General features: G+C 39.3%; 1 protein-coding gene across 1 annotated transcript in view; it reads left to right on the forward strand.

Moving 5' to 3' along the window:
• lgr4 (leucine-rich repeat containing G protein-coupled receptor 4) overlaps positions 1 to 23551 on the forward strand; it is a 63085-nt gene extending 39534 nt beyond the window's left edge. Inside the window, exons 4-19 of the mRNA XM_079866899.1 lie at positions 2813 to 2884; positions 3851 to 3922; positions 10895 to 11110; positions 12448 to 12519; positions 13695 to 13763; positions 14320 to 14391; positions 14501 to 14572; positions 14956 to 15024; positions 15247 to 15318; positions 16024 to 16089; positions 16198 to 16269; positions 18298 to 18369; positions 18664 to 18789; positions 19175 to 19272; positions 19468 to 19524; positions 20025 to 23551. Coding sequence (XP_079723025.1) covers positions 2813 to 2884; positions 3851 to 3922; positions 10895 to 11110; positions 12448 to 12519; positions 13695 to 13763; positions 14320 to 14391; positions 14501 to 14572; positions 14956 to 15024; positions 15247 to 15318; positions 16024 to 16089; positions 16198 to 16269; positions 18298 to 18369; positions 18664 to 18789; positions 19175 to 19272; positions 19468 to 19524; positions 20025 to 21397 — 2650 coding nt within the window. The 3' untranslated portion in view covers positions 21398 to 23551. The remainder of the gene's footprint in view (positions 1 to 2812; positions 2885 to 3850; positions 3923 to 10894; positions 11111 to 12447; positions 12520 to 13694; positions 13764 to 14319; positions 14392 to 14500; positions 14573 to 14955; positions 15025 to 15246; positions 15319 to 16023; positions 16090 to 16197; positions 16270 to 18297; positions 18370 to 18663; positions 18790 to 19174; positions 19273 to 19467; positions 19525 to 20024) is intronic.
• The last annotated feature ends 252 nt before the right edge of the window (positions 23552 to 23803 follow it).

A 23803-nucleotide genomic window follows, 5' to 3' on the forward strand; every position in this document is an offset into this window, starting at 1 on the left:
ACAGGTCTTTGAGGGTCAGAATTCTAGCTGATAGACAGGTGTTCAAATACTTATTTGCAGCTGTATCATACAAATAAATAGTTAAAAAATCATATATTGTGATTTCTGGATTTTTTTTTTTTAAATTATGTCTCTCACAGTGGACATGCACCTACAATGACAATTTCAGACCCCTCCATGATTTCCAAGTGGGAGAACTTGCAAAATAGCAGGGTGTTCAAATACTTATTTTCCTCACTGTACATTGCAGAAAAACTAAATATTGCAATACCAATATCGTACAGCCCTGTTTTAGATGCAATTTATTTCAGACATGCATCTAAGGGCCACCAAGGGGCCGTTAACTAATCCTGATGCTGTAAACATCTAGATAGATGTGCAGTCCAGCACTTCCTGTAATGAGAGGGGCAAATGGAAGGCTTTCTGAAATGCTGTGGCCTATTTCTGTGGCCTATATGAGAGAGAGAGAGAGAGAGAGAGAGGGGGAGAGGGAGAGAGAGAGATAGCTAGATAAGAGAGTTAGAAGAGTGTGTGTGAGTTTTCTGACTCCAGTTTCAGTGGGTGATAAATCTGGTGTTAATCTCTTGGGCCTGATTTGGTGAAGTTATGTGTACCCTCTGCCCACCTTACCACACACAAGCACTCTCACACACATGAAGCATTGACAAACCCATACCGTGTGTTGTACAGCATAACCTGTGTACATGCCTTCACATACCATGTGAAATTCAGACTCAAGATGTCCACTTGATTATCTCTGAATAGAATGTGTCTGAGTGTGTGTTGTCCAGCCCAAAACATAACTGTACAATCAGAACATCACATCACATTCATTCCAGCCATCACATTCTGACACGTCTTAGGTATTTGTGCTGCCCAATCAGACAGAAAGTCTGTAGAGGCTTTTGCCAACAGAGAACAAGTTAGCACTTCAGGAGAGAGCAGTGCTTATCAAACACACTACTTTCAGCACCGCAGATATCGGCTGCTGTATATATTGTACTCCCACACTAAGCCTGTAGCCCATTTATGGTTGCCAAGTGACATAGCAGTTGACCCTTTGCTAAGCACACCCCACTTAGTTACTGTTGCTAATCTAGACAAACTTTACAGAATATTTCATTGGCATAAACTGGAGATTTCTGTAAACCACACGATTTTTTGTAAAATGTGCTCAGAAAGTGGGAAATATTAATTTTGGTACAATTCGTATTAGTAGTAAAATTAAATTATGCAATAACATGATACTGATGTACAGTATGTGTGTGAAGTCTCTTATGCTGCATTTATTTGAATGAAATAAAACGGTAATATTGTTAAATGATAGGTGTGTTCGACATCGGCTGCGGCTGGATGTAACTGATCGGCGAGAGTAGCCGCGTGCAGGCAGGGAGGAGCTGCAAACGGAGACGTGAAGTCGGACACTTTCTGGTTCCCGACCGCTCATGTGGTGTTTGCATACTTTACCACAGCTGAAGTGAAATAAATGCAATATTTGCCAAATAATACACAGACATTTCAGAGAAATTTTCATTCAATACTTTATGTACTGCTTCATACACCGTCTGAACAAGAATAAAGTTCAACATAAGCTACTATCAATGAAGGGGAGTCTACGTTTTTTAATCAGTTTTAATTTGATAAACATGGCACAATATACCATCGCAACTACATGAAAAGAGTGTTTACTGAAAAAACTGATTTGTGAGCTTTAGAGGAACTAAAGGCGTTCGAATAAACACGAAACACACGTGATCATTGTCATGCGGTGAATCCGGCCAATCGTGGAACAGCTGTGTCGTCATCAGCCCTCGTGCAGCCCAGTGCAGCCGCTCTTGAGAAGCTGCGCTGGCTGAGTTCTCCGGCTACACTCGAATTGCTCTCGCGGTACTTTGATGGCATACGTCACAGTCACGTGGCGTCGGTGCTGTATCAAGTCGGGCAAAATTTCTAACCGGCATGCACTGCTTCAAGTCAGTCTCCGATCGGTCTGCACAGAGCTGCATGAAGTCGAACAAGCCTATTATTACAATTAAAAAATGTTTCTATTTGCCATTTACTCCCAGTTTTCAGTGTCACATGATCCTTGAAATCTATATGCTGATTTGGTACTCAAGTAACTCAAGATACAAGTTACTAACTATGAGTGACAAAGCAGTGACGCTGTTCTGAGTTGTGGGAACGTTTTCTTCAAACGCTTTCATTTTATTAAACCTATTACCAATTAAACTAACTCCCATTGGAAAAAAAAGCAAAAGTTTGTTACTAAGTTAAAGGATTGGTCAGTTTCATTTTAAAGTGGGGCTTAGGGAAGGGTCAGTTAAAAAAATGCAGAATGTACAGTTGCAAGTGTGAGTTTATCAGCATTTTACAATGGCTCATCCAGCCTAATTTAGAGTTGTAGCTCTTCCTTTTTAGCGCAATTTTCCACCGGACAAAATTGCGCTTGTTAACTCATGATTTCTGTTCTGTGCGTCTGTGCGCACCAGTCTTGCACTTCTATCTACTCCTCAACCAGACCACCTAGAGACTTCGGGTTTTCGGCATTATGTTAAGGAAGGTCTAATCTCGGGAACGCACAAAAAAAATCCAGGAAAAGATTTACTATCTCTTAGTGTTGTGATCCCATGAGGTGAGAAAATTGCGCTAAAACACTCACCGAGTTTTTATTACTTGTTTAATCGCTCTTTCTGTGTTCCTTCCCACTCACAACCTTGCATTCACTCCCTTTGACACCCCTTCTCCAGCTTTCCATCAGAATGACATTTTTTTAACAGTCTAGCTGAAATGAAATATCTTTCTCTCTCCATAGACGTTTGGCTGGTAATGACCTTGCTTTCATCCACCCAGAGGCTCTGTCTGGCCTCCATCAGCTTAAAGTTCTGTAAGTATTGCACACAAACACACACACACACACACACACACACACACACACACCTCTATTTGATACAGGCTTACTCATTCACCCAGAGAGACGATCTTGAATAGCGCAGTGAGAGAGCAGTAGATCCTGCTGTGTGTTTTGTTGAGTTGTTAAGTGGTGTTGTGTAACTAACAGGAATTTCACTGCTACTGGATCAGCAAGTCTGTCAGTGTCTGATGGAGTACCTTCATTGTGATGTGCCCCCCCCCCCCCCCCCCCCCTCCCTCTCTCTTTCTCTTTCTTTCTTTTCTTTAACTCATATTTTGTCCTAAAGGTGTTTGTGAGCCAATTCAAATGTAGCTTATCAGCTGCTTGGTCCCCTCAGCCATGCTTTACATAAAGCTCATTTTTCCTCTTCCTGTCCTCATCCAGGGCTGTTTCAAAGCCCCACAGTGCTGTAACAGGCTCATCCAGACACTGTTGTGGGAAGTTGGGAATGAGTTAGGAAAACCTATTGTGGACCTAAAGCCAAGGACTTTGGAACTGTAGATGTTGGAGATGATTTGAGACCAGTTTTTATTTACTGTGGTCATGCGTTTATGAATGCCTCTTGGCTGGGCTACGTGTATGTGACTACAGTATATATGTGTGTGGTTGTGTGTGCTGTGGCCTGGCACTAAATGGGAAAAGCTGTCCTTGCGGCCTATGCCATTTGAGTGACGCCAGAGAGCAGATAGTGTAGAGGAAGCAAGATATGCACTGTGATTAGTTCAGAACAAGACACACACACACACACACACACACACACACACACACAAAAAAATACATAGCCTACTACATTAACACTAGAGCTGACATTGTGGTTATCTGGGCTCATGATTTGTGAAGAAATGTTGTAGAGAAGTGTATATGTATTGTGTTGTGATGTGATATCAGACAGATGTGTCATATAGTAAATAATAATGGTGTTTTAAACCTATTTTTCAGGATGCTTCAGAACAATCAGTTGAAGACTGTTCCCAGTGCAGCTCTCAAGAATCTCCATGCCCTGCAGTCTTTGTAAGCATCTTCCTCTGATCTCTCTCTCTCTCTCTCTCTCTCTCTCTCTCTCTCTGTCTCTCTCTCTCTCTCTCTCTCTCTCTCTCTCTCTCTCTCTCTCTCTCTCTCTCTCTCTCTCTCTCTCTCTCTATATATATATATATATATATATATATATATATATATATATATATATATATATATATATATATATATATATACTGTGAGGAAAATAAGTATTTGAACACCCTGCTATTTTGCAAGTTCTCCCACTTAGAAATCATGGAGGGGTCTGAAATTGTCATCGTAGGTGCATGTCCACTGTGAGAGACATAATCTAAAAAAAAAATCCAGAAATCACAATGTATGATTTTTTAACTATTTATTTGTATGATACAGCTGCAAATAAGTATTTGAACACCTGAGAAAATCAATGTTAATATTTGGTACAGTAGCCTTTGTTTGCAATTACAGAGGTCAAACGTTTCCTGTAGTTTTTCACCAGGTTTGCACACACTGCAGGAGGGATTTTGGCCCACTCCTCCACACAGATCTTCTCTAGATCAGTCAGGTTTCTGGGCTGTCGCTGAGAAACACGGAGTTTGAGCTCCCTCCAAAGATTATCTATTGGGTTTAGGTCTGGAGACTGGCTAGGCCACGCCAGAACCTTGATATGCTTCTTACAGAGCCACTCCTTGGTTATCCTGGCTGTGTGCTTCGGGTCATTGTCATGATGGAAGACCCAGCCTCGACCCATCTTCAATGCTCTAACTGAGGGAAGGAGGTTGTTCCCCAAAATCTCGCAATACATGGCCCCGGTCATCCTCTCCTTAATACAGTGCAGTCGCCCTGTCCCATGTGCAGAAAAACACCCCCAAAGCATGATGCTACCACCCCCATGCTTCACAGTAGGGATGGTGTTCTTGGGATGGTACTCATCATTCTTCTTCCTCCAAACACGTTTAGTGGAATTATGACCAAAAAGTTCTATTTTGGTCTCATCTGACCACATGACTTTCTCCCATGACTCCTCTGGATCATCCAAATGGTCATTGGCAAACTTAATACGGGCCTTGTCATGTGCTGGTTTAAGCAGGGGAACCTTCCGTGCCATGCATGATTTCAAACCATGACGTCTTAGTGTATTACCAACAGTAACCTTGGAAACGGTGGTCCCAGCTCTTTTCAGGTCATTGACCAGCTCCTCCCGTGTAGTTCTGGGCTGATTTCTCACCTTTCTTAGGATCATTGAGACCCCATGAGGTGAGATCTTGCATGGAGCCCCAGTCCGAGGGAGATTGACAGTCATGTTTAGCTTCTTCCATTTTCTAATGATTGCTCCAACAGTGGACCTTTTTTCACCAAGCTGCTTGGCAATTTCCCCGTAGCCCTTTCCAGCCTTGTGGAGGTGTACAATTTTGTCTCTAGTGTCTTTGGACAGCTCTTTGGTCTTGGCCATGTTAGTAGTTGGATTCTTACTGACTGTATGGGGTGGACAGGTGTCTTTATACAGCTAACGACCTCAAACAGGTACATCTAATTTAGGATAATAAATGGAGTGGAGGTGGACATTTTAAAGGCAGACTAACAGGTCTTTGAGGGTCAGAATTCTAGCTGATAGACAGGTGTTCAAATACTTATTTGCAGCTGTATCATACAAATAAATAGTTAAAAAATCATATATTGTGATTTCTGGATTTTTTTTTTTAGATTATGTCTCTCACAGTGGACATGCACCTATGATGACAATTTCAGACCCCTCCATGATTTCCAAGAGGGAGAACTTGCAAAATAGCAGGGTGTTCAAATACTTATTTTCCTCACTGTATATATATATATATATATATATATATATATATATATATATATATATATATATATATATATATATATTATTTTTTTTTTTATTATTATTATTATTATTATTATATATATATATATATAAAGAAATGTTTACTTTTAGAGATGCATTTATCAAAAGTGACAGTAAAAACATGTTACTTGTTACACTGTTAAAAAAAATATGTTCACATAAATTTTATTCATTAAATAATCCTGCCAAAATGTAGCACATCTGATAACATTGATAATAATAAGACATGTTTCTTGAGCATCAAATCAGCATATTAGTATGATTGGAGTACTGGCTGTTAAAAATTCAGGAAGACATTACATTTTAAAATATATATGAAGAGAAAACAGTCAAATTGTTAAATAATAATATTTCACTATATTTCTGTTCCAATATTTAACTGTGTTTTTGATCAAATAAAGGCAGCCTTGGTGAGCATAAGAGACTTCTTTCAAAAACATGAAATAAATATTACTGACCCCAAACTTTTGAACAGTAGTTTACTTGTGACGGCGAAAGGCTTGTTACAAAGATAGTATAAAATAGTGATGCGCAATACAGATTTTGTGAGCCGATTCCAAAATCAAATTACTCAGAACAACATCTGTAAATACTGATAGTTTGGTGGTTTTTTTTATTTTTTATTTTTCTGATTCCTTGTTGTTTTAAAACACTAACAATTAACAAACTTTGAAGGAAATTGTATTCTTTATAACCTTTTTTTCTACGTTTATTTAGCTAACCCAAGGTTCTTTAAATAAAATTTCTTAATATGAAATTAAAGACCAGCTGATATCTGGATATTTAGGAAATATTCTTAATACAATTTATTATTAATACAAATATCCCAGCGTTCAAAAAGGTTCCAATTCTAAGGAGAAAACACTAAAACAAAAAGCACCCCATTTAATATTAAGTTTGATGTTATTGCTGTGAATAGCAAGTTAGATAATCAAGATGATAATTTTTTGCAGATACAGCTGATTTACACATTGTTTCAAAATAGTTTGTGTCCATTTCATTTTGTCTATTGCTTGTGTAATGTTTCGCTAAAAATGATTTAATGCATTTAATTCTAATGGAAGTAATAAGTAGGGGTTTATCAAGAAATGTTTGCATGGCAATGTCTCAGATGCATTAGAGTTCCTGTAACTATGCGTTGTTGTGTTTGTTTGTGTGTCTATCCTCTAAAGTTGTCTCAATGAGATTTAGTCCAGCTGTTGTTTCTGCTCTGTGACAATGTGTTTAAAAAATCAGGTTTTTAACCATTATCACCTCTCCAGATTTCTCCGTCTCTTTCTGTCTGACCCCCTCATGTAGTGTGTTTTTCCTCTCTTTTTCCCTGTGGTGCTGAATTAATGTGTTTTGGCACAGTCCACCTGCTTTTGGATAAGGCCTCAGAGAATGACCTGTCAATCAATGTGCCTTCTGGCCCTCAGCATGGTTGATGAGGGAAAGAGTAGGATATATGTCAGAGCAGAGGCCAAAAACGAGAGACACATGAGAGAGAGGGAAGGGGGCAGTCCTTTGGGAATGTGTTCACCCTGCAGGCTTTCTGCACAGGTTCTTCAACTGTGCTAATCAGGCTACCAAAAAAACTTTTAAAAACCTTTATTGCACTTTTTTTTTTAATGACAATTGTTTGATAGCCTCTTGGTGGAATTTTTTTTTTTTTTTTTTTTTTGGTTGTATCTATTTATGCACTGAAATTAAAATAATTGGCCTAAACTGAATATTCTGGCTGAAAGTTGATACCAAAAACTGTTATATAGTATAACTCTAATATTAAAATAGCCTTTCTTTAAAATATCTGTGATCTTTATTAATTTTATACAAAAAAGTGATTATACACAAAATTAATATAATATATACACTGCCATTCAAAAATTTGGGGTCAGTAAAAGTTGTTTTTTTTTCTTTCTTGTGGAAAAGTCTGCTTACCAAGGCTCCAAAAATTGTATCAAAAATATTGTAAAAACACTAATATTGCAAAATATTAAAACAACTGTTTTCTATTTTATTATATTTTAAAATGTAATTTATTCCTGTGACGCAAAGCTGAATTTTCAGCATCATTATTCCAGTCTCCAATGTCACATGATTCTTCAGATATCACTCTAGTTTTCTAATTTGGTGCTCAAAAAACATTTATTATTATTATCAATTTTTATCAAAAGAGTTTTGCTGCCATGATATTTTTTTCTGAATCCTTTGATCAAAAGAAAGTTCAACTCAACCTTATGTCTCAATATATAACCTATTAACAGCCGGTGTTTACATCTGGATCATTTCAAGTGTACACTGCTTTTTCCTCCATGTTAATGATTCTGTTATTGAATGGTGAAGTAATGTTAATGTTAAAGTTTCCATTTCCTTCTTTCTTTAAAATAGAATTTTAAAACATTTCAGGTGGCTACATTTTTTTTGCATCCCTAGTTAGAACAGTTGATGATATGGATATACTCTAGAAATACGATTGCAAAAACACTAAGACTGTTTCAGACTGTTTCCAAAACCACAATTATAATCTTACGTCCATCTATAATTTCAAGTGGCCGTCTGTGCCACATTTTGCAGCGATCCGGTAAAGATCGCTGCCTTCTAACCTCAAAAGTCAATTCTGTGGTTTGCCAGTTAACAGACCAGAGAGCAATTCATTATCAGAAACAATTATCCTTCAGTCTCCTTGAGCGTTAAAGCTGTGATCTGTGGTGTGTTTTAGAAATGGCTTTTAAAGTAATAAATCTTAACAAACGCTGAGCTGCTAATGTGTTACATTACAACGGCCCTTGTGGCCAACTGTTTACTTGTAGATATACATCTTAAATTAATATTCTCTCTGTCTCTTTGTCATCTATGCCACCCAACCCTTTTGACTCTCTGTGAATCTCATACTGTGTGTTTGTCTGTGTGTGCGCTCAGGTTTGGCAATGGCTGATGTGGACATGCCCAGATCTGCATGTTCAAAATAAGAAGCATGTACAGACTTTAGCTGCAGCTGACAGATCCGTATCTCCATAGATAAGAGCCATCTCTCACCTCCCTGAATATTGATTTGGTTCAATTCGCAAATTAACCATCCGTTTTAGAATGAATCTAAGGGACTGTAAAATGCCAAATTGTGTCATTCATGAACTGATTTCAGTTTACTTATCACTCACCGGCCCCACATTATGCCCATTGTGTAAGCTTCATGTCTGTGTAGAGCGGAGAATTAAACATTCTTAAACGTGCCAAAGCCGAAAGTGAGCCAGAGTTCATATCCAAAGCACACGTCAGTTTAGATGATCTCTCACTGTAGTTCACAAATGCCTCGCAGTGCTGAAAATTTGTCCTAATGCATTGCACTCAGATAAAAAGGGGAAAAGTACATGCATGAAAACTTGCTATTGGTTCATTAGTAGAACATGTGCGATCTTTAGTCCTCCTTTCTCAGAATGGCCTGAGAGAACACAAAAAGTTTATTTAACAAGCAAAACTAAGCTTAAAGTACACTGTACACACACTATTCCAGGAAGAAATATTGTGAACAATTATGAGCTGTGTTTATATTTTCATTTGGTAGATCCACAAATATATTTCCATTACACAGAGACATTTATTAGCTCCACAACAATTGTTTAACTGTGTGTTTCTGTTCCCAAATAATAAACTGACTATGCAGAATTTTAAGGCATCATGCATGTTTCTGATGTGACCTGTATTTTTTGCATAGAATGAAATTGAGTCAAGTTAGTGAAAAATAAGTCTATCCAAGATGGCGGACACAGCACTATAATTTTAGTAATGATTTAATACAGAAAAGTGGCAATAGGATTAGCTCAGTCTAATTTAAAATTGACTTTTTTTTACTCAATATTTGGGTGTTCTATGTATTTTTATTTTCAAATGGATAGTTTACCCAAACATGAAATTAATTTACTCACTGTCATGTCATTTTAAACCCATAAGACTTTGGTTAATCTTTGAAACACAAATCAAGATTTTCCATTAAACCTGAGAGGTTTCGGTCCATTGATCTGCAGAAAGTCTGACTTTTTGACACTTGTGTAGATTTCCCCTTGTAATGTCACTATTTTCTACTTCTACTGTTATATTTAGTGTTTAAACATAATAAATATAATGATAAAAATGTATGTGCTTTGTTTTTTGCATGATAAAATTTGAAGTCATTTATTCCAAAATTATCAGGCACATCAGCAAGCAATCCGACTTGTGACGTCATTATGTTTGATGGACATAGATGCGGTACCGCCTTTGAAAAGCAGTAGGAGTGGTTTAGTAATCGCTGTGGTGAGGTCAGTTTAGTCATTTATGAGGTTCTATTTGAGTTAGAATATCTAAGTAGGCAATTCAGCAAGGTCTGGTAACAGAGAATTTGTGAGTGAGTGTGGGTTTCCACATTTTTGTGCTTTGTCCTGTTCCAGTGGTAAGGTTATAAGGCTTTTTTCTTGTTCTAACTAAGATCTCCACCTACACATACCCTAGTCTTTTGTGTTTTAATTGTATAATCACAGGGCAGGGAGAGTATAGCTTAGTCAGTGTCAGCCATTTATAAACAGGAAGTCACCACCCCACCGTTATTACCCATCAACCCCTTCCTCCTAGTGATTGGCTCCAATTCCAATTCTCAGTGCCCTAACTTAGAAAATAGAAATAGAAAATTCTCCACATGACTTGTGCGCTATATTCATAGTCTTCTGAAGTCATATGCAACACACACTTGTTGATAAGTATATACATACTGAGTCAGATCTTTTAAGCATCTACAGTATTTGACACAGCACTGTTTATTTCGGTCACAAGCCCTCAGGGCTGAAAGGTGCGGTTCCTTTTTCTCATAAAGCCATTGAAGCGGCCCCTGAGTGGGGCCAGGGGTCCCGCCTGGGCTGTGTGAAAGGGGAGGCCAGTGTAGTGAGATCATGGAAACGTCTTGTGTTTCTTTAACAGCACAGTGTGCAGAGACTGAGTGTTAACTGATGTTTTAGCACCTATGTGACGGCACACTGTTATTCCCAATATGCGCGCCCTCATGGTGCTGTATTTGTAGAAGCGGCTGTTTCGATAAGTAAAAGCGTTTTCAGCTCATTTATGCTCTATCCGCATCAGGGTTCCTGAAATCTCTTCCTATTTCTGTGCAGACGGTTGGATGCTAACCACATCACTTCAGTGCCTGAGGACAGTTTTGAGGGTCTGCAGCAGCTCAGGCACCTCTGGTTGGATGACAACAGCCTGACTGAGGTTCCCATTGGCCCCCTACAGCACCAGAGTAACCTGCAGGCCCTGACGTTGGCCCTTAACCGGATCACACACATCCCAGACAACGCTTTCGCCAACCTCTCCAGCCTGGTTGTATTGTGAGTACTGTGCAATTTCGGCCACATACACTAGAGGAATTCATCCTGCTTTTAACACTGATAAATTTACCTTCCCCTGTTGCCTTTTACCACACATCAGTTAAATCCATCAATGCGCTACACTAACTGTAGTCCTAGATGGCTCGTAAAACACTCATACAAATACACTTGCACATGGTTAAGTACACACACAGGTAAACAGCAGCGTGGATGGGTGAATTTAGAGAGAGAAAACGGGAAAGCAAAATGGACCCTTGTGTCTTGCAAAGTCAAACAGAGGCTGTAGACTCTCTCTCTCTCTCTCTCTCTCTCTCTCTCTCTCTCTCTCTCTCTCTCTCTCTCTCTCTCTCTCTCTCTCTCTCTCTCTCTCTCTCTCTCTCTCTCTCTCTCTCTCTCACTGCCTCACTTCTGGAAGCTTCTCTGTGGGTCTGATTTTCCAATTACATTCCAGCTGCTGGAAAATATTTGTCTTAGGAGTGGAGGCCAATTAATCCGTTAAGTAGACTGAACAAACACACAGACCTGTGTGGTGAAGTGCTCAGAAGAACTACTGAGGAGTTATCCGTTCAGAGAAAATGTTTGTGTTAATGTTCTGCTGAGAATTGCATCTTTTTAATGACTGGAAAATCCAAGCAAAATAGACATCCCTTAGTCATCCCTAGTCATCTGAATGGTTATAAATGGATTCATTAATACCTCTCAGGTTATATTTACTATAATCTATTGGCCCTCTTTTTAGTGCATATAGTAATTTTATCACACAGAACTCACTGTATAACTAACCAAACACACCGTGTAAGTAAATTGTAAAATTTAATGGAGGATCAAAAAAGTGCACAAGAAAATGTACATCTTAAAATTAGTGATGAGTGTTATATTGAGTACCTTCTTGATAATCAATGATATTAGTGTTTGGTTTAAAAAAAAGAAAAAGTATTATATTGGTGGACATTAGATATTTAATAGTACATGCTCATTTCCCTTATTTTTATATTAAGGTCACCTGCCGTCATATGTTGCTCACAAAGTTAATCTTTAAAAACATTAACGCTGTTAAATGTAGTAATTAGCAACATTCAAAGTGAACAAAAAGTGAATGTTTGCCTGAATTCCCTTTTAACATTTACAATAATTGGTTTTATTTTTGAGTATTTTATTTTTAATATTTATTTAAAAAATTTACTTATTTTCATTTACACAAAATATAACATTCATCATCATACCATCAAAATAATTATCAGCCTATTGGCATCATCTAGAAACCCAACTTAAAATGATTGTGTGTAAATTAATATATAAGTGTTGCTTCTAAAATCTTGTTTGTCCGTGTCGTTCAGGCATCTACACAATAATCGGATTCAGGAGATTGGAAAAAACTGCTTTAATGGGCTGGACAACCTGGAGACATTGTGAGTTCCCCTTCACTTACACATGTAATCACACTTCCTGTCATTAAAGAGATTGTAATCTGCTAGAGTGGGTCTGTCATCAATAGCATCATACTACATATTTTTTACAAGAGATTGTATGTGGGCACAAGTGTAGTTACTCTGTGTGGTGTTTAGTATATGTATCTGCTGCCCTCTTCTGCAAGACTCAGGGTTGCAGAGAACATTGGGAGCCTCAGAAGGATGCCTCAGCTGACATTTATTTGAATACCAGTATGCAGTGTAGTAGAGAACACACTAGACATGGAGTTACTTCACTGGTATGCGAGCAGAGACAAAGGTTGAGTAATCCATTGAACCGAGATCCCTAACCTTAAGCCTGAAACGTTATGTAATGTTTTTCATTTTGAAGTGTCAAAATAACATTGAATAAAAATGTGCCAGTTGTTTTTCTGAATGTTTTAGAGAGTAAAATGCAATAGCTCATTTTAAAAAGATGCAGTAAGTGTGCTGTCTTCTTCGCTTGAATTGAGTTGATCAGGATTTACAGTATACTGATAAAGGACAAAGGAGTCTTTTAGGACCTTCGGCTTTACCTTATTGCCTCCGTTCTCTCTCTCCACTTACCACAGTTCGTTTAGCAAGCATCCACTGCGTCAGGGAGGAAGAGGCGAGGGGAAGGGGAAGGCAGATAGCCATCGCTGACTCTGCTTTATTTACTTATTCTGGCCATAATTAGGACAGGATGAGGACACGCCAACGTCCTGTGCCCCTGGGAAGGAGAGTGGGACACCAGACAGGGGCATTAGGGGGTAGAGAGGAAGTATCATGCCAGGTTGTATCGTGTGGCAGCTGAGATAAACAATAACACACTGAAGAAATCAGCAGACCGGCTGTCCTGACTGGCCTCTGTAAACAGCAGAGTTGATTTCTCTCAACAGATATTTTGTTTTCTCCATCTTTCATATTGTTCCTTTTCTGTTGTTTGGCAAAAAATGATCTTCAGTTAGGGCTGTCTTTAAACGTAGAGCTGAAACAGAGGTGGCCCATATTATACTGCTTTATTAAATGTACAGTATAAAGAGCAAAGAGTTTCCTCTATATTAGTGATGGTAGTGGTTTCGCTCAAGTGTTTCATTCATACAAGGGAGGTTCTTCTAATATGAAAAACTTTCATCTGCCCTGTCTCCTTTTAGGGATCTAAACTTCAACAATCTGAAGACCTTCCCAGAGGCCATTCAGACACTGCCCAAGCTGAAAGAACTGTGCGTATCTCCAAACACACACATTTAAACAATCATTTACAGTCATTCTAATAGTTCCTCTCAGCCACTTGTTTTGAAGTTAGTTTTTGATATAGATGGTTGGTGTACCAGATTAGAATGTTGTTAGAAAATGGGGATTTCTGAACATCTTTTTCAGAGAGGAGAAAAATCTAATTGTTTTGAAGTTTCAGGTGCTGCTTTCAGCATTTTTTATTTTTATATATAAAAATAAAACATTTGGAGTCCTTTTTAAAATCAAGGAATATTAGAATAGTTTAATAATGCACTCAAAATCAAGAGTCCCAAACAGGTGTAGGTTTGTTAACCTCATCACCATTGTGTTTAGAAATCCAGAGAGCTTTAAAAAAAATTACTTGTGTCAAGCTGCCATCTAGTGTTAAGAATTAGAAGTGCTTCATAATATTGAGCTGTGATCAGTGATGTAGCAGTTATGAATCCTGAGGGAGAATGTCTCAGAGTGCTCATCTCACAGAGCTTCTTAAAGATTTTTAGCTTAATGATTTCATAATGATTTTAATTTTTCCCTGTTTGCCAGTGGATTTCATAGCAACAGCATTGCATCCATCCCTGAGGGAGCCTTCAGTAGGAATCCCCTGCTACGCACAATGTAAGCAAACGCTGAACACACTGTCATGGAACACACACACACACACTGTCTCATTGAAATATTGTTGTGATTAATTGTTTTTGGCTATAAACATCCATTATGTCTTCAGCCATCTTTTTGACAACCCTCTCTCCTTCGTGGGAACTACTGCTTTCCAGAACCTGTCAGACCTGCACTCTCTGTAAGCAGAATCATTATTCAATCATTGTTCTGGAACTGAATTAATGACACTCACAATTAACATATTAGTGTGTAACTGGCAGGTGTCCGTTTGAATGACTGACCTGAATACTACAGTGTTTACTTGCTTTTGTATGTTTCTTTCTATTTATTCAACTTTATAGGAATCATTCACCCCCAAAATTAAAATGTGGTTGTTCCAAACCAGTATAGTTGATGTTTAGGATTTGCTGTTTTCCGTAATGCACTTTTCTATATAATGGCCTATATATGATACTTTAATAATGCTTTTTTCTTCAATTTTGGAACTTGAATAGAATAAAGCTTTTCTAACTAACTGATGATCACAGAGTTTTAATTTCTTGAATTTGTTATATATTTCAGAATGCTGCGCGGTGCCAGTATGATGCAGGATTTCCCCAGCCTGACTGGAACAATAAATCTAGAAAGCCTGTGAGTTTATTTTACACTGGATAAACATACGCAAAGAACAGTGTCAGTTAAAATAAAATCAACTGCAAAACATTTATGTAAGGTTTCCTAATATGGAAATGTCATACAGCACAGCCTGAAATAAATTACAAAAAATATTAAATGACAAGCCTTTAAAGTTTAAACTACAGTATAAATTAATCAAAAACACTACTCACATTTAATGTATCTTGTGTTGTTCAGGACTTTAACAGGAACTAAAATCAAAAGCATCCCAGCAGACCTGTGTGAGGATCTGAATGTGCTCCGAACACTGTAAGTCACACATGATGCATGAGCACGGTTCATAATTCAGTGCCACTCACACTGCTGACACAACAGTATAACACATCAGATACACAATGATATTAGCACTAAATGACACTTTGTAACCATAAACTAATATGCTACGGCACACATAAGCATGTTTTTAAGCAGTGACATACCACTCATAACAGTTTGTAACACATGTCAGTCAGATGTCCATGAGCGCCCAGTGATGTGCCAGTTACAGCCTTGAGCGCTCCGTAATTAATCATCAGTCACAGGCCCCTTTACACGCAAAGGTTAGCCATCACTCAAAACACTCACACATGGTCATGGAAAAGCCTTCAAGCCGGTGCTGTCATTTAAGATACTAACATATGCTCAGCATGTCAGTCATAACGTACACTCCCCTTTCCGCATCAGCTTCAAATACACACAGACACACTCCATCGCACACAAGCGAACTGTGCATCAGTCAAGCGTCATCCACCTCACAGGCACGTGCGCAGTGGCCTGTCAGAGGCACAGCTGCAGGGGGATGTTTTAAAGTGATGTCTAATGACCTCCCGGAGGAGAGCGAGCCAGAGGCAGGCCTGCTCCCAGCCTGACTGCTGTAACACATCACACATCCTTTAGTTCCTGTCTAAACTTCATCAAAACATTTCCATTCCTCACAAGCTCAGTGTCTCAACATTTGTGTGTATGTTCTGACAGAGATCTTTCCTATAATGACATTGGAGACCTGCCGTCCTTTCAGGGCTGTGTTAGACTGCAGGACATGTAAGTTCCGTAATCGTGCTACGTTTTTCTACTGTTTATGCAATGTTCAGTACTTACATTTTGAATTATGTTTATGAATATGCTTTTTTTTTACTTTGTGTCCTGCAGAAGTCTACAGCACAACCAAATCCAGCAGATAGACAGAGGAACTTTCCAGGGGATGACTAGCCTTAGAGTGCTGTAAGTAATAACAATTACTGTGCCGTAAATGTGTGTGTATGCAAATGTTAATGTATATTCAGCAGGTCATTCTCACAAAACAATCCCAGAGAGGGTGATCACTCTTGTATTAGATGATCCTACATTATTACACATATTACACGGCTACCTACCACATAAATAAATAAATGGACATGAAATATTGATTTGAATTCATTGGAAGATTTCATTATGTGAGAAGAAAGAGACTGTGGAGTGATACAACAGAGAGACCTGAAACTAGCACAGTTATTTAGGAAATGTTTTGTAGTTCGTCAATTATGCAATTAAGCACTCATAACATAAAAATATTTGGCCACAAAATAATGAAATTAACCAGTCAGAATAAAGTATTCAATAGAGTCTTATCAATAATAATTAGTGTAAATGGTCTAATAAACTATATTAATTGAAGAATTGTTTGTGATGATGATGATAATTATTATTAGGGATGCACCGTTACCACTTTTTCATAGCTAGGCTGATACCGACGTGAAAGAGAATTTAATGCATTATTCAAGGCTTTCTGGGCACGCTACAGATGTTTGCGCGCAGTAAACTTCTTGTCCTGTAATAAGGAACCACTCGTTATGTATAAATCACGTAACAGTTCAAGTTTTTACTTACAGTACATATACGATTTCGTTTTAATCCAAATGACATGTGCTGAGTGAATGATCGGTAATCAAGAGCATGCAACAGAAGTGCACATTCTCTCTTTACCGCCAGTTAACATTTGTAATATGTGCCTTGTTTTTAGGAGTTCAGGCACATAGCGCTGAAACCCTATTGTAATTGTAAAATTTTCCTTGGATCAGCATTCTCTCCTAAAAGTGATCGGGCAGACCAAAACGTAGGTCGTAGAGACTTGAAACTTGAAACACCATCTACAACTTCACCAAGGCTTTCCCTGATCGGCCTGACAGGGGGGTGCTACAATAGTGAGAAGTACGAAATCGCTATTCGCTATTAACTCCTAAACCGTTAGGCGTAGTGTCTTATATCATTGGAATCCTTTGGTCAAGGCAGACAAAATGCATGACTCGAATTCAGTCGTCACCCTGGCAAAAAAAAATGTAAACCTACTTTTCCGAACTAGTCCTAGGTTTTTGGCCCGATCGGAACCAAACCAGTGAAGCAAGATTCTCTGGAGTCTGATTGTCAATAATTATCAAAATATCTCTAAGGGGCGCTAAAACGTTAGAAGTGGGAGGAGCCTTCGCGTTTTTCACGTGCGTAAAGGATTGTATACTGCACGATTTTTCGCACACACCCACGACGTTCATGCTGTGTGGTAGAACTCCTCATCCTGAGCAACTTTGCCTCTAGGACAGTTGCTGTCAATTGTTAAATATGGGAGATTATTTCAAAAACCACCTTTGTCTAATTAGTCCTAGGTTTTTGGCTCAACCTTAATAAAACCCCTGCGTCACAATTCTCTGGATTCTCTAGGTCAATAAAGAAAAAAAATTACTTTGGCCTTTGGATAGCTATAGCTGGGTCATTTAGAAAGTAGGCAACCCAAAAGCCTATCACAGATGAAAGCTCAGAACTTAGGTGAACACATGTGGCACATGATTCTAAAGAAGCATGCAAACTTTTATGGAGATCGACCCATAGTGGGGCTATTACTGTTAAAAAAGTGTAAAAATGCTGCATTTATATGGCAGATTCCATGAAATGGCTGAAAATGGCCCTCTTTCTGCCTGATATGCGTAGAACTTCATGAAATTGGGTGTGCACATGTGTCACATTATTCTATGCCATAGATGGCACTTTAACTGTTATAAAGGTGTCTTAAATGGTTAAGAGAGCTTTAAGGCACACCTAGCAACACATGAGTGTAAAATGACCAGCTAATGACTTTTTCAATCAAGTGAATAGCAGTTCACTAATCACATCTCCTCACAGTGAACCTAGACAAGGCCAGATCCCTGAAATCTGAATCTTTACCCAGAGCCATCTGTATATGTTTAGCTTGTGTATGTTTGTTTTCACACTGCTCTACAGAGACCTGAGCAGAAACCGGATCAAGTTCATCCACAGAGATGCTTTCCTTTCTCTCAGCGCTCTCACCAACCTGTGAGTGTTTAGTCAAATTGTATGCTCTCATAATTATTCACATTCATTGTATTTCAGTGGAAAAACTGCTGGGAAATTGAAAATATAATTGTCATGATTTAATTTATCATACATTGCTCTTTAATTAGATATTAAAAGTACTTTGATGCAGTTTCTGCCTCTGATTAAACAACAAAGCCATACGGGGCTTTCTTGTGTGTGTGTGTGTGTGTGTGTGTGTGTGTGTGTGTGTCTGTGTGTGTGTGTGTGTGTGTGTACATGAATATAATTGCCGTTTTTCCATCATGCCATTAGGGATCTCAGTCTGAACTCCCTAGCCAGTGTTCCTACCGCAGGACTGAGTGCACTGAACCAGCTTAAACTGACTGGAAATGTGGAACTGAGGAACGGTCTAATGTCTAAAAGTCTGCCTAAACTCAGGTAGAGCTCTTCACAGCCTTACTCATGTGCCTGTGACTGATTACAGGTCATTAAGGTTGCTCCTGTGTCCCAGTTCAGTTTATATGAATAATGATGTGACATCCTTACCTTCACCCGTTCTCTGTAATCACACTCAGAGTATACTCAAGAAATCAGAGACCTTGAGCCTTTCTTTGATCAAAACCCAGATAATTAAGTAACTCTTCATGTCTTCCTAATCAGTTTCTCTCTCTCTCTCTCTCTCTCTCTCTCTCTCTCTCTCTCTCTCTCTCTCTCTCTCTCTCTCTCTCTCTCTCTCACTCTCACTCACTCACTCTCACTCTCTCACTCTCACTCTCTCACTCCCTCTCACTCTCTCACTCCATCTCTGTCTTTGTCCCCAAAGGTCCATTACGGTTCCCTATGCCTACCAGTGTTGTGCTTTTGTGACTTGTGACAGTGCAGTTAACCCAGCTGAGGATGACGAGCGGAGAAATACATTTGGTATGACTTTTTGTCATATAGTATAATGCTGTTAAGCTCAGCAGCTTCTGGTGTATGTGCAGCTTCACAGCATTATACATCATATAGCTGCTGCAGCTCAGCAGCTTCACATGTGATTGAATGAGGTGGTCTGGCTGTGTTTATGTGTGGTATTATGTTTCTCATAGTTGACATGCTTATAAATGTATTTGTTAGGTGGTGAGGAGGAGATGGAAAGGATTCCTCTAGTCATGCACTGCTCACCCTCACCGGGTAAATACAAAGAAGTCTCTTTTTCTCTCCTTTTGCTACAGCCAGAGAACTCTTGGTAATCTAATGTTACAAGCTACTCACAGAATTATTACCACCATAACACATATTTACTATGGGATGCACAAAACATCTGTACCATATTGGCCGTTTTGTTTCATTTTTAATAATCCTTATTATTTTTAATAATCCCTATTATGTATTGTACACTAACGTTCAAAGGTTTGGGGTCAGTAAGGAGCTCCAAATCAGCATATTTGAATGATTTCTGAAGAATCATGTGACAGTGAAGACTGGAGTTATGATGCTGAAAATTCAGCTTTGCCATCACAGGGATAAATTACATTTTAAGAAAAGAAAAAGTTATTGTAGATTGTAATAATATTTCACAATATTATTTTTTTTACTGTATTTTTGATCAAATAAATGCTGGATCTTTAATCTTTTTTTTTTAAACATAAAATATTGACTTAGCCTTTTATACACTCATGCATTTCTTTCAGGGGCATTTAAACCTTGTGAACACTTGTTGGGAAGCTGGATGATCCGATTGACCGTGTGGTTCATCTGCCTGGTGGCGCTCCTCTTCAACTGCCTGGTGCTTGCAGCCACCTTCTCTCCACGCACCTCTCCTCTCTCCCCATCCCGACTCCTGGTGGCTCTCCTGGCTTCCACTAACCTGCTGACAGGGGTCTACGTGGCAGCACTGACACTCCTGGACGCCGTCACCTGGGGCTCGTTTGCAGAGTATGGCGTGTGGTGGGAAACGGGTGCCGGATGTCAGGTGGTGGGCTTCCTTGCTGTGTTTTCATCAGAGTGGGCTGTCCTGCTGCTGGCGTTAGCTGCGGTGGAGCGTTGCTTTGCTGTGAGGGCTCTGATGGGGAAGGCGGGAGCTCTGAGGTCCAGTAGCGAAAGGAGGGAACGACGAAGAAGGTTTGGTATCGCTGCACTCCTGCTGGGATTGGTATCTATCGCGGCGGCCTGCCTCAGTCTGTATCATGAATCTGCCATGGGCTCTCCTCTCTGCCTGCCCTTCTCTGGAGGTCCCGGACCAGGTCTGGGGTTCACAGTGGCCCTGGTGCTACTGAACACACTAGCGTACCTGCTGAGCGCGGTTGTCTATATGCGGTTATACTGCAGACTGGGTCGTGCCCAGTTGGCTGACCCCGAGCAGGCCGGGTCTGTGAGGCATATTGCCTGGCTCATCTTCACCAACTGCATCTTCTTCTGTCCTGTAGCGGCTTTCTCATTCGCTCCCCTGCTGGCCGGGACCAGTAATGCAGTGGGCGGACCGGAGATGGCCAAATCCGTGACGCTCATATTCTTTCCCCTCTCTGCCTGCTTGAACCCTGTGCTGTACGTCTGCTTCAGTCCCTCCTTCAGATATGACTGGCTTCGGCTTAGAGGACGGGGGAGGGCCGGAGGTTGCGGCGGGCTGGTTGGTAAAGTGGTCACTAAAGGGACGGTAGCAGGAGGCTCGGCGCTATCTGACGACGGCGAAGGCTTGTCTAGCGATTGCGGAATGTACACAAAGTTGCACAGCAACACTCGGGGAATGTGTGAACACTGTGACCCCGCCCTCCACATCAGGACATCTTCCTCTTCTGCTTCCTCTTCTTCCTCAGCCTGCAGACATTTAGTGAAGTCCCACAGCTGCCCTGCCCTGATGGCGAACGCATCTCAGTGCCTGAGCTCAGAGGGCTACTGGCCCGACACCGGGACGCTTTCCGCCCAGTCAGAATATGGAGACGAGGGCGATTCGTTTGTGTCAGACAGTTCGGAGCAGGTTCAGGCTTGCGGCCGAGCTTGTTTCTGTCAGAGCCGCGGCCTCCCTTTAGTACACTACTCTTATAACCTCCCCCGCATGACAGACTGAGCTCACAGCCCCGAGCACTCACACACTCACTTCCTCACAGAGTCCTCCAGGGTGTGGAGTGTCCCTGCTCCGCAAGGACAGAGAACAGGGAGGGGCTGGACACGTGGCTGCAGAGCCATTGAGACAAACAGACCGGAAGCACTTTTCACACTTGTGTGCGTGTGCGTGTGCGTGTGCGTGTGTGTGTGTGTGTGTGTGTGTGTGTGTTTGAGTGAATATAGACCAAATCCATGAAAAGGGAATCTGACAATACAGAAAGACTCTCTGAGCCAAATGTTGTCAGCAAACAACATGTCTTGTTTTCTGTTTCCTGTCCCCCTCAGCCAAATTCAGTTGCATTGGCACCCAGGGGTGATTGACAGTAGGATGGACTCAGTAATCTTATCTCCCAGTGCCTGCCTTTCAGTTTGCAAGTGTAGAACTTGTCTGTTTCTTTTCTTGGGGCATTTTTAGAAGAGAAAAATATATTTTCCCTTTTTATTCTTTAAAACGTTTGTCCTTTCGATTTAAAGCAGGGATATATGTGCCATTGTTGATTGTCTTTTTTCTTATTCCTTGTTGTCATCATAAAGCCTGACTGTCCATGTAGCAAAGTTCCTCCTTATACTGGAGTTCCAGTTTGCCGATGAGAATGTAATGTTCATGCTGTCTTGTTCATGCCCTCTCATTTCTGAGTAAGTTCAAGTTGGCCATAATGTTGAAAAGCATTCATTCCTTGCCTGTTTTTTTCTGAAAGTGATCCTAAAAACAGTCCTCTCCTTCAGCTAAAAGAGTGATCCAGTCATGCCAGTACTCTATTAACTGTTTATGAAAAGAAATCATATTTAATTTATGTTATACAATGACCTTTGGATGTCTTGACCAGAGCGCTTCCTTAATCACTAGTAAGTTTCTAATAATTTATTTTAAGACATGGAAATGCTTTGATGAATGAATGGCAAACTACACTTTTTTATTTTTTATTCTGCTATTAAGTCACTAGATCATTTTGATATGTATTTTGTACACTGGTAGTGAAAAAAATGGGTTTCACGTTAGTCATGTTATGGTTGATAAACTATATATATTAATATTTATACTATTAGGTCTAAAAATAAATTAAAAATAAAACTCTAAAAGTGAAAATCAATTTTTTACATTCTAAACTGAATTTAAACATCACAACATAATGTAACATGAAAAGTTTAAGATTTTCTTAAGATTACATTTAACAGTGTTATAAATTATTAGTTTTTAAAGATTTTTAATTGAGAATTTGATGACTGCAAAAATATGAAAAATGAGCATGCAAAATTTAATTTTCTATATTGTTAAATCCCAATAAAATAAAAATTGTATCTTATAAATAAAAAATCTTATAAATGAAAATATCTTGATCTTGAATATTGTGCATCCCTACATAAGAGCTGATGTTACATGCTTTGTACCAAGGTCTTTAAAATTCATAGCCTGTCCTTATGAAAACCCTTTTTTTCCTCTACACTTAACATCCATACAGTAGCATCCGTGTGATCAGCTGTATAATATATTGATGTTGATGTTGCCATTAAGCTATGTCATGTGGGATGGACAAGGGGACCAAAGTATGTCTTTGTGTTCAGGAATATAGAACATTTCATCATAATGATTCTACTTGTATACCTTTGTCCATGTATGTTCAGGAATTCAAGTGAAAGGAAATGTGTGTTTGTTTGCCTTAGATACCGAATGTCAACACCTTCCTTTGGTCTTCTAACATGTTTGCAAAGTGGATGCCATTTTGCCAGTCATATAAGCTCTGGCATCAACTGACAAGCCTTGCAGGTCGTAGCTACTAGAACTGACAGAATTCCAAAGTGTGTGTGTGTGAGAGAGAGAGAGGTTTAGAGATGTCAGTATGTTGTAAATTATTTTTGTAGGACACATCTAATCAAAAATGGGATGCATTGTCTAACTGTGGAAGCTACCTCTTCAACCGTAGTGGCTACCAGTAGTGAGTAGTACATGTGGTTACGTTTTCATTTTTATTTTGTTGGTATGATTGCTTGCGCTGTAAATACATCTAGTTGTATGCTCTCACTGAATGAGTCATGCGTTAGTTTGTACTGGGAGAAAATTACATACTGTATACAGACATTTTTGTAAACCAAACTATATAAACTGATTTGCTTTAAAGATGGGATTGCTTGTCCTTTGTTATTAAGTTTCTCTCTTGATAGTTTATTCCTCTTTTAGTTGATGAGTTACACGTGTTGTGTCATGCTCTTTTTATTCCTAGCTGAAATCCAAGGTCCTGACACTGCTCATTTATAAAGCAGTAGTCTCATTGATGGATTTAAAGTTTTAACCTTGCAGTATTATGCCTGTCATCCTAAATTGGCTCTTCTTTATAATACTGACTGCAGCTCCTAAAACTTCACCTTCATG

The sequence above is a fragment of the Squalius cephalus genome (assembly GCF_949319135.1).
Source record: "Squalius cephalus genome assembly, chromosome: 3".
NCBI lineage: Eukaryota > Metazoa > Chordata > Actinopteri > Cypriniformes > Leuciscidae > Squalius > Squalius cephalus.